Raw genomic sequence first — 11,035 nt, 5'->3', positions numbered from 1 at the left:
TTAGACTTTTAATCAATTTTGGATCCAACATGCCTGTTAATGTATTTTATAAAGTTGACATATTACACTAACTGACCTATTTTTGTAAGAACTGTAAAATTTTGAATTGTAAAATGGTGGGTTATGTTTTTGGATTGGTCAGTTAAACAACAAATATGCGAGAAATGAGTTTGTGGCTGGTACTTTTGTTTTACTTGGGTGAAAAATTAAATTGGGTGTAAGTTGGACTCATCATGCTAGTTGTGTAGCAGCAGTCTGGGTTAAACAAGCTAGCCTAATGGGCTCATAGAAAAAATGGGCTTTCCCTTTTATGGGCTAGTCTGACTGGGCTATAAAATCCGTTTCACCCATGTTCACTTCCAAATTTTGAGCACATAAAAAACATAACTCTATTGATTATTGTTTATATGACTTCCGTTTTATATTATTTGCAATGATTAAACATTTTTTCTCTCATATTATTTGCAACAATTAGACATTTTTTTTCTACTATATGTCAAATTAGTGCAAATAATATGAAACGGAGGTAATATAAAATATAACCATCAAATGAGCAAAAACTTCCTCTAAATTCACCTTACACTTGGGTGTATGTAAGAATTTAATGAACAACAATTTTATGTTGCGCTAATTGTGGCCGTAAATAATTGATAGTTGAACTTTTTCAAAAGCATACCTTTAACTCCAAAAGTATATAATGATCTAATTAGTGATCGATAATTGATAAAAATTTTCCACAAATAATCCATGCATTTACATTTAGTTTACCCAACCTAATTTTAGAACTTTATACTTGTAATCAAATATTGGATTATTGGTCATGCGAAATATAATCATCAATTGTATTGTGATTTGTGAATAAGAAGAATCAACCACAAATAATGCATGCATTTACATTAGTTTAGCCAAGCAAAATGGATGGATAAATTTAGTCTATATATATTGCAACACATACTATATCATTCCTCTAGCAAACAATTCAAATCCAATCACAACAAAAAAAATATGAGGTTACTCCAACTTTCAATTTCATTACTATATACCGCGATATTTTTATTCAAAAGTAATTTATGCATTGACGAAAGTGATAAAAAATTCATCCTTGAGGGCCATAACAATGCTCGCGCCCAAGTAGGGGTAGCACCAATTTCATGGGACAATAAGATTGAAGCCTATGTTCAAGACTATGTTGATAAGGTAAAATCTGATTGCATTGTCAAAGATGGTGTAAAGAGTCCATATGGGATGAACATCGCGTCGGGTTATGAGGCTAGCATTGGTTGGGCGGTCATAGGTGATTGGGTTAGTGAAAAGAACAACTATAACTACGCTTCAAATTCATGTGTCAAAGGTAAAGAATGCTCTCATTATACTCAATTGGTTTTTCGTAACTCCGTTCGTGTTGGTTGTGGTAATGTTTCTTGTGGTGCTGGATGGCCTTACTATGCTTGTGCTTATGATCCTCCGGGAAATATCGAAGGACAACGCCCTTATTAGTTGAATACTTGAATCCCTATGTATTTTTATGCAATTACTCTCTTCCTTTGTTAAATCAATTCAAATAGGTTGAGTTTTTGATTGAAGATAATATGTTTTGATCGAGTTGTAACATAACTAATAATCCTGTTAGTTTTCTTTGGTGTTCGGAGAGCCACAAGGATGAGGGTAAGAATTGATCTAAGGATTTCCTTAAATATGAAGGGAATCTCTAAAACTTGAGTTATCCCTCACTCTCATCCTGTTAGGTTTGGTTAGGTTACTCTCTCTCTCTCCTTTTTTTTAATTTTATTTTTATTTTTTTTAATATAATGTAATTTATAAGTTGGGGGATTATCATAGCGGATTATATAAGAATAATAATTTGCTGCTTTGATTTTAATTAGTTCTTTTTCCCATGCATGTTAGATGGGATTGTCTTACTTCATTCAATTGCCATGTTTGATTTCAATCAGAGAACTGGTTATGCTTGAGGATTTTTTAAAATTTTATTCCTAATGGAGGTTAGTCAACGTCGGAAAATTAGGTCTACATCAGAAATAGAATAAGTATTTTATAATATTTTAGTTTTTATTAGGTTACAACATTTTATTTAATAGGTAGTTTTCACAAAATCTGGGTTTTATCAGGTTGTTTAGTTAGTTTATTATTATTATTATTATTATTATTATTATTATTATTATTATTATTATTATTATTATTATTATTATTATTATTATTATTATTATTATTATTATTATTATTATTATTTATTATTATTATTATTATTATTATTATTATTATTATTATTATTATATCTCAAAACCATACAAAGTTATACAACCTATAGATAATTAGTGGGAAGCCCAAATACAATATGGTCCCCCACTCCTCTAGCTATAGAAAAGCCGATCGTAGTAAAGATATGGGCTGCGGCACGCGCCCCGATATCCTGAGTCTTCGAGAACTTCTGGATTCGCTTAAGCAATGCAACAACCTCCTTTTCTAACTCCCCAAGAGAAGAGAAAGAGAAAGGAAGGAAGCCATATCCGATTGTCGGACAACTAGATTCTAACTTGACCCGCTTCCGATTGGCCGCATCAGTCACTACCCGTCCAGGAACAAAGGCAGAAAGCCCAGACTGTGTCAAAGGAGAAGACCCTGTCAAGTCAACACAGACATCGCAACCACGATCCCATGAATAAAGTAACACATCTGCAGGTCTGAGAGCCCCGTCGTTCCCTCCAGATAACCCAATGTCCACCTCCTTTCTAGCTGAAATCCCTGACCGATAGCAAACATCAACAAGGGTATCCCGAACAACATTATGCCGATGTTTGATGCCCACAATACCAGCACAAGACACCTCGTGATCACCGTAAATATCCCCAGTAAAAACTCTTGAACAAGCATAGCACGACGTCGTGATAGAGAACAATGGAACACCCAACCGGTAGCACAACACACGGCGATAAGTCTTGGCGCTCGTCGTCTGACCCAACCTTGAAATAGGGATCGCCCTAAGCCAAGCAGAGGTGTGATCTCTTTGCTATGATTTCCATAATGCTGATTGCCGAGGAGTTAAAGAAAAAGCAGAGTCTGCTGAAGCGGTAACCTTTGTGAAATATATATCTGCCAATTTCTTCATGAGTTTAGGGGCAGCAACCTCACTAGGATTACTCAAAATGTCAGACTCCACTGTTCCATTAAATAGACTCAGCGCATCCTCAAAGGCTCGTCCAAGACCAACAACACCAGCATGCCGTAGAAGTTGTGTCTGAACCCAGCAGACTGCAACCGAGAAGCAAGAAAAGCATAGTGACGAACATCACCTGTGGAATAAACACCAAGCCCTCCAAATGCGAATGGTAAGGTGGCAAGCCGCCACTGCCAGTCGCCAAACCCAAGCCCTGAAGCAGTAACAATACGCTCCAAGGAAGATTGAAGAGCCCCATAGAAAGTGCGTTGAGCCGCCTCAAAAGTACTAGGAGGACAAGTACGTAATGCAAAGTAGAGTTTAGAAACTCCGGTACAGGCCCTAAGTAACAACAGCTCACACTGAGGATCATCCAGCATAACGATCTTATCCATAAGGGCAATGGTCTTGGTCACTCTCTGCATCACAAGCTCACCACTAAAACTAGGATCGGAACTAGCGGGACCACCAAGCAACTTAACTCCAGGCAAAGGTCGAGCAATATTAGGTGGAAAGACACCCTCACGCCTGCTTCGAGGATTTTTTGTAGGCCAGAAAATTTCAGTTTTTTCCACGTTAAGACGTAACCCAAAACGAGGCCCTTCCTCCATAATCAACTGTAAAACCTTCCCCACCACTAATGTGTCACCAATAATAGTGTCGTCATCCAAATACCAAGCCTGAAGACATACATTAAAAGTCTCTCTGATTTTACACACCAGGGGTTGTAAAACTAAAGCAAAAAGCAAAGGACCAAAGGGATCACCCTGCTGCACCCCTTGAGATGACCTTAAGGTTTGGTCCCTATAATATAATCTGGCTGGATTAGAATAGCAGAATTCAACCCATCACAAAATGCATGGACAATGGCGACGAACTTCATGTAACATGACCGAACGATCAACTAGATTGAAGGCGTTTTGAAAATCCACCAACAACATAGAAAGACCAACATCAGAACCACGGTCCTCAATCAACCGATTCACTACATGAAGAATTGCCTCACCACCTGAAGAGACCCCGACACCAAATTGAAGACCATCAAAGTAACTCCCTAAGGACTGACCAACCATAACAGCACCCACCTTCGAAACTAGACACCGCCAAACTGTACCCACAACAATAGGACGAATACCACCACCGGGCTTGACAAGTGGTGTAAGAGGAGCACTAGCAATATACTCTCCTAATTCCATAGGACATCTTTTAGCTAAGAAGATTAACCACCCCAATAATATAGTCAACCAACTCATCCGAGACTGCCACAGCTGCACCACTCAAGCAATCCATAAGATGTTGAGCACGCAAACCATCCCTACCACATGATGTTCCACGAGGGAAACTCTTAATCCGATCCAAAACAACAACAGAAGTCGTAACGAGATGAAGTTGATCAATGGGTATATCAGGCAATGATGGAGCTGGAGATGAAGGATGCTTTGACTGTAAATCCGCAAGAGTGGCGTCATTATATGGAGCAACGCCTGAAGAAGAAAGAACCCGAACAACAGCGGTGTAATGGCCATCGTAAATCTTCCTACGACACTGCTTAATAATACGCTCTTCCAAATCAAGGTCCTCATCATCAACCACCGACAATGTAAGAGAATCCTCTGCCAAAATTTCCTTCACAAGCTGCAAATTACCACCCGCTACACTCCAAGAACAAATAGCACGGGAAATACTCTCTTCATGATGCCGACGTCTAATCGAAGACCGAGACTCACGACTGCTCCGCGGGCGAAAGGTTTTTAGGATGCAAAGAGGTAACACCAACAAAGAGACCCAATAAGAAATGTCATCAGGCTTAGAGATCACCTTATCAAGAGCACCTTTTAAAACCCGAGAAAACCCCAAACGACACTTGGAAGGGATAGACTTAACAAAGCGAAACCCCTTAGAGAATAAACAGTCAAGGAGAGCCACATCAAAACCACCGCTATGATCTTGTGTCAAACCATCCACATGTCCAACTCGAGCAGGAGAAGAAGGAGATTGCGGCTTGGTGAAATTATGTAACACAAAACGAATAGTACCATCTCCTTCATCAGGGGGTGACACGTCCTCACCCCTACCATGACAACAGTTCTATATTATTATTATTATTATTATTATTATTATTATTATTATTATTATTATACGAAGTTAGATCCTATTATCGTGGATTATTTTATGTCTAATTAATATAGAAGATTATGTGTAATGGAGTTTCCAAACAAGTACATCAAATATCAATCCATCAAATTGCTAAGCTCTAAATTTTAGACTATAGATTTTTTTAACTTATAAAAGAATAAAATGTTGGACGCGTCGTCTCAAGAATAAAGCCCCAACCTATACAATCCGCTACCTATGCAATTTGCATATTAAGGAGTAAAAGCTTATAAAGTAATACAACCAAAATACCTGACTTTTGTACATTATCCAAATATATGTGAGGAAATGTTTTGTAAAACGTTTATTCAAAAACCTAATGCTCAAAATACATTTTATACGCCGACCAATGAAGATAGTCATTAGAAAGTGAAAGATAGCTCAAGTGGTCAAAGCTTTCCTCCCAATTCTAGGAGATCCTGGGATTAATTCTCACCCCTGCCGCTCTTTAAACACGGAAAAAAAAATGAAGATAGTCATTACAAAAATAAATCAGCAAAAACACTATTTTTAACTTCAGGCAATCAAGAACCCTTCAATAATACATTGTCATTAAGAGTTCATCTTTAAAATCCTTTTACGACAACGGTTTCAAATCAAGGTCAACATTCATATCTATTTGTTAGTTAATGCATGCATAGTATTCCAAACATAAATGAGTTGTATTTCACTAGCTATTGTATTGCCAAGTGATCAAACGAACGGCTATTTACTAAATATCTGGAAATTCAATGAATAAATAGAGTTGTTACAAAATTACATAGACTATAATAGAAATTTTAGATGTAAGTAAATATAACATCATTAAAACCAAATTAAAAAGTCGAGTAAAACGCATAAATATTTTAGTAACCGAAATATTTTAAATTGGAATGTAAAAATAATACTCCCTCCTTCCTTTTATTAGTATTCCATTTCTCTTTATTATATTGAGTAATAAATGTTAGAAATGAGACTCTAACAAAAGGACGGAGGGAGTATTATAACAAATTACAGTAATTAATATTCTTTTTGATCAAAATATGTAACATACTCTTCAAACCATACATATTTCTTTGGCATTGAAATTGTTTACACAATCAAATCCCAACCAACAAAAAAATGAGGTTACTCCTATTTTCAATTGCCTTACTCTATACCATAACATTCTTACTCAAATCTTATTCATGCCAAAACCAAGATGATGACAACAAAACCTTCCTAAATGGCCACAACGCTGCTCGCCGCGAAGTCGGGGTAGATCCATATACATGGGACAAAAGGCTTGAAGCCTATGCCCAAGACTATGCTAACAAGGCGAAATCTGATTGTAACACGGACAAAGGTTCAAAGGGTCCTTATGGGTTAAACCTTGCGTCGGGCTACGAAGCCTTGAGTAGTTGGCAAGCAATGGATGGATGGGCTAATCAAAAGTCCGATTATAACTACACATCAAATTCTTGTGCCAAAGGTAAAGATTGCACTGCTTATACACAAGTTGTTTGGCGTAAATCGATTCGCCTCGGATGTGGCGGTGTTGCTTGTGGCGCTGGATGGCCTTTATATGTATGTGTGTATGATCCTGCAGGAAACATTCCTGGCCAAAAACCTTATTAATTAACCAATACATAGTTCTTCATCAAATCAAATACTGTTGAGTTATTTCTTATTAGTAACAAAGATTATATTACGAGGAAAGTACGCGAAGGGGGACCTTCTACCGGGGCCCGGTCCCCAGTAAATTATTGTAATTAATTAGTTAATGAACTTATTAAATAAACTTATTTTACTTATAAAATATTAAAATATAGTGATTAGTTTTGAGCGGGCAAAAGGTAGAAGATTTAAATCTCGGCCCCTTTAATATTTTTGGCCAAGATCAGCCATGTACTAAATAAAACTAACTTAAGAAGAGCTCATTATTTTTTCTTTCATTAATAACAAAGTTGATGAGGAATGTAATACTATAATTGTCTTTTTTATAATTTTCATTGCAAATATTTGGGTTCAAAATAAATTTGTTTCAATTCATGTTGCACTTATCCTTATTAGTCCAACTCATCACAGTTAGCTTAGTTCAGATTAAATCTAGTATAACATTTAATTTTTGTGTTTGTGTTTATTTATTTTAATTTAAATATACTTTAATCCGTGGCTAAAAAGACATGAATATTACACGTTAATAATTTAATACAAATATACAATTGTTATTTGTCAAATTTCATTTGACATATATCATGATGAATTGTCTAACGAGTCAAATCTAAAAACTTCTCAACATAGCCAATGTTCAAAATTACCAATATATAAATAAAAATACTGATGGTCAAAGGTACATATTAAAAACCTTGTAAAGTTAAAATCAGAATATTAAATTAAAACAAATGTTTTTTTTTTTTTTTTTTTTTTTTCAATTATCAATATGTAAACATTAAATTATGTGTAATGCTAAATGTAGCCATTAGGGCTACAAATAAGCATTAAATACTTTAGGAATGGAATAAAAATCACACATAAATTAGTGTAATTAATGAATATATTACACTAATATTTCTCTCTTTAGTTTCTTATACATAGCCCTTAAAGCTATATATAACTTTTTTTTTAATTATTTTGATATTTAAAAAAAATACTACAGGATGACAAAATTACACGTAAATCAGTATAATTAATATACCAATTATTTGATTAATAATTTTCTCTTTTAACAGGGTACCCTATTAAATTTTCAGTTTCGAACACTAAACCTCAGGGATATAAGATCAAATATTTTTAGTATCGCAGCCAATAGTAATTTAGGATTTTCATATACACTTAAAAAAATACGAAGTATATCTTTGACTAAGCATAGCCTGGAAAAATGATTAAAGATCGAGGAATAACCTCAACAATTCCAAGACAATAGTGAATTATATTCTTTAAATCCTCTTTTTTTATTTTAAACGAATGGCATGTCTCAAAATAGCAACCTAATACAATGCTCGGGTTATACAATACTTAAGTGATTGAAAAATGTACAACTTTGCCAATAATAAAGATCAAAATTAATAAGTAACAGTTTGACTTTTACCACCACAAAAAATACGAAATTGTTTTTTACTACCAAAACTTCTAAAAGTTTTATTATACTACCAAGTAAAAATTTAAAAATTGTTCTTTTACTACATGTTAAAAATAACTATTAAATCTAACGGAATTTAAAAAAGTCTTGAATTTTCATTCTTTGGGACCAATTTATTAGTTATAAAATACTACGGAGTACAATATATATATGAATACCAATGACAGATCACTATTAGTATTTAAATTATTGATTGAGATAATTTTTTTTTTATCATAAGTAATTTATTTCCTTATATAGAAGATCATATGAGATAACATACCAAAAATATTACATCAAATTTTAGCCTATTAAATGATTTTATCCTATAAATAATGTAAGTAACACATACATTATTCATATGCTCCTCTAGCAATTACATTGCATTTTGGTTCCAATCAAATTCATCCCCCAAAAAATGAAGTCACTCCTATTTTCAATTGCCTTTCTTTTCACCATAACATTCTTATTCAAACATTGTTCATCCCAAATCCAACCAGGAGACAATAAAACCTTCCTAGATGGCCATAACGCTGCTCGTCGCGAAGTCGGGGTTGATCCATATACATGGGACAAAAAGCTTGAAGCCTATGCACAAGACTTTGCTAACAAGAGAAAATCAAGCTGTTCAACAGACTTGAGTTCAAAGATTCCATATGGTATAAACCTAGGTTTAGGTTATGGTTCCTTGAGTAGTTTTCAAACGATTGATAGATGGGTTAGTCAAAAGTCCGATTATAACTACACATCAAATTCTTGTGCCAAAGGTAAAGATTGTTCGGCTTATACACAAGTTGTTTGGCGTAAATCGGTTCGTCTTGGTTGTGGTAGTGTTGCTTGTGGCATTGGATGGCCTTTATTTGTATGTGTTTATGATCCTAAGGGAAACATCCCTGGTGAAAAACCTTATTAATAATAAGTCATTATGTTGTTCTTTATCATATTAGTATGTACTCATGTACTATCTTGCTTTGTTAAATTAAATAAGGATAATTTTCAAATGGTTACAATAAAATTGTGGTCATTATATTACTTCCTCCGTTCTATTAATATTGTAACAAAGAGGAAGTTACGCATCCCTGTGCACATTTTATATGCTAAATATCTATAATTATGTAAGAGTAAAAATTATAAAAAGCTGATATTGTGAAAGTATTTTATGAGACGAATCCAACAAGATCCCACATGACTATATTTTGCTAAACGTATAAATCATATTATATGGTCAAACAAGAGTGATGAATTGTGCAAAGAGTCCATTGTTGCAATATTAACAGAACGGAGGAAGTATTATATTAGATTAAATCTCAACCTTTCATCTACTTTAACTATATTTGGTTTCAAAAATGTTTTGTTCATAACTCAATCAACCCCTGTTGATCCAATTCATCTCATTCAAACTATATTCATTTAAACTTTTTTCACAAATGATAGGATCAACTCGACAAATCGGACACAATTTTTTAAACTTTTTTTTTTTTATCCAAAAAAGAAAAACATTCTTTGATATGATGTTAAAAGAACCACATCAACTAAAAACTTAAGCTTATGGTTGAGGTCCATTAATATGTTTTATTCTCTATCACTTTGTTGCACATAATAAAAAACGGAGGTATCAATTAAGATAGACTAATTGTATTTGTATATCTTTCGAACAAAAAAAAAGGTGTAATTATTGACATTACAACTAAGCAAAAAAAGGTGTGTGTCAATAATTACTCCATGGCCCTTTATATTTGATCTGGTACGTTATTGTAGCATATGAGCCTCTTGAGTCTTAGACTATAATATTACTATATCCGTAAGTCCGTTAATTGTTATGTGCAATTTTGGGGTATTATTTGTGAGATATAAAATATTTCAAACTTGCACATAATATTTAACAGAGGTAGTATAATAATGGATAACTTTTGGCAAGTCATTTGGTTTAGCTTCGTCTCTATTAGTGCCTTGTGCAAATACAACGTTCTTTGAGATAACAGACATAGCTCCAAAGAATAACTCTACAACATACCTAGCTATAATTTTGGTAGTAATAATGGCTTGCGATGGTACAAGGAGCTTGACTTAGATATCAAATTAAACAATTGATAATAATAGATCTAATCATACTTTAATAACACCAATAACAATTATAATCAAGCTCAAATGGCTAAAAAAAAATATAATAAAAATTATATACGGAGTATTAGCTAGTCAAATGATAGAAGGGAATTCCAAAAGATGATGAAATTAAGCAAATCACCTCTTTAATCTGGCCATGTAATTCTTGCACTAGTATCTATTAGCCTTTGGACCTCTAATATCATTGATACAAATTATATTTTGTAAAATAAAATATTTTACAAATGCTCCTAAAACCTGTTAGTGGTTCTTATATACAAATTATATACATGTACTAAGAACATTATTTATTTGTTTTGAATATTATTGTTTATTTACTCATCAAATGAGCAAAATATACTCTTTGGATAATACAAAACTATGAAGTTTTGGGATAGTACAAGCTATAATGTGCGTTATAACATTATTTTTTTTTTTTGGTGTTTAGAGGAGCCACAACGGCAGGGGTGAGAATCGATCCCATGATCTCCTGGAATCGGGAAGGGAGCTCTAACCACTTGAGCTAT

The 11,035-nt window shown here is 33.9% G+C and overlaps 3 protein-coding genes across 3 annotated transcripts; all 3 read left to right on the top strand.

Moving 5' to 3' along the window:
- Positions 1–1,005: 1,005 nt before the first annotated feature.
- Positions 1,006–1,497, top strand: LOC110727645 (pathogenesis-related leaf protein 6-like). The gene has a single exon (XM_021907223.1). It carries the CDS (start codon positions 1,006–1,008, stop codon positions 1,495–1,497), a length of 492 nt encoding a protein of 163 aa, XP_021762915.1.
- A 4,930-nt stretch (positions 1,498–6,427) lies between these two features.
- On the top strand, positions 6,428–6,922 carry LOC110727644 (basic form of pathogenesis-related protein 1-like). Its single transcript, XM_021907222.1, has one exon. The coding sequence runs from the start codon at positions 6,428–6,430 to the stop codon at positions 6,920–6,922; it is 495 nt and encodes a 164-aa protein (XP_021762914.1).
- A 1,901-nt stretch (positions 6,923–8,823) lies between these two features.
- Positions 8,824–9,318, top strand: LOC110727643 (pathogenesis-related protein 1A1-like). Its single transcript, XM_021907220.1, has one exon. The coding sequence runs from the start codon at positions 8,824–8,826 to the stop codon at positions 9,316–9,318; it is 495 nt and encodes a 164-aa protein (XP_021762912.1).
- The last annotated feature ends 1,717 nt before the right edge of the window (positions 9,319–11,035 follow it).

The sequence above is a fragment of the Chenopodium quinoa genome, unplaced genomic scaffold (assembly GCF_001683475.1).
Source record: "Chenopodium quinoa cultivar QQ74 unplaced genomic scaffold, ASM168347v1, whole genome shotgun sequence".
Taxonomy (NCBI): Eukaryota; Viridiplantae; Streptophyta; class Magnoliopsida; order Caryophyllales; family Amaranthaceae; genus Chenopodium; species Chenopodium quinoa.
Note: the sequence above shows the minus strand (reverse complement) of the source record. Positions and strands in the feature narration are given on the sequence as shown.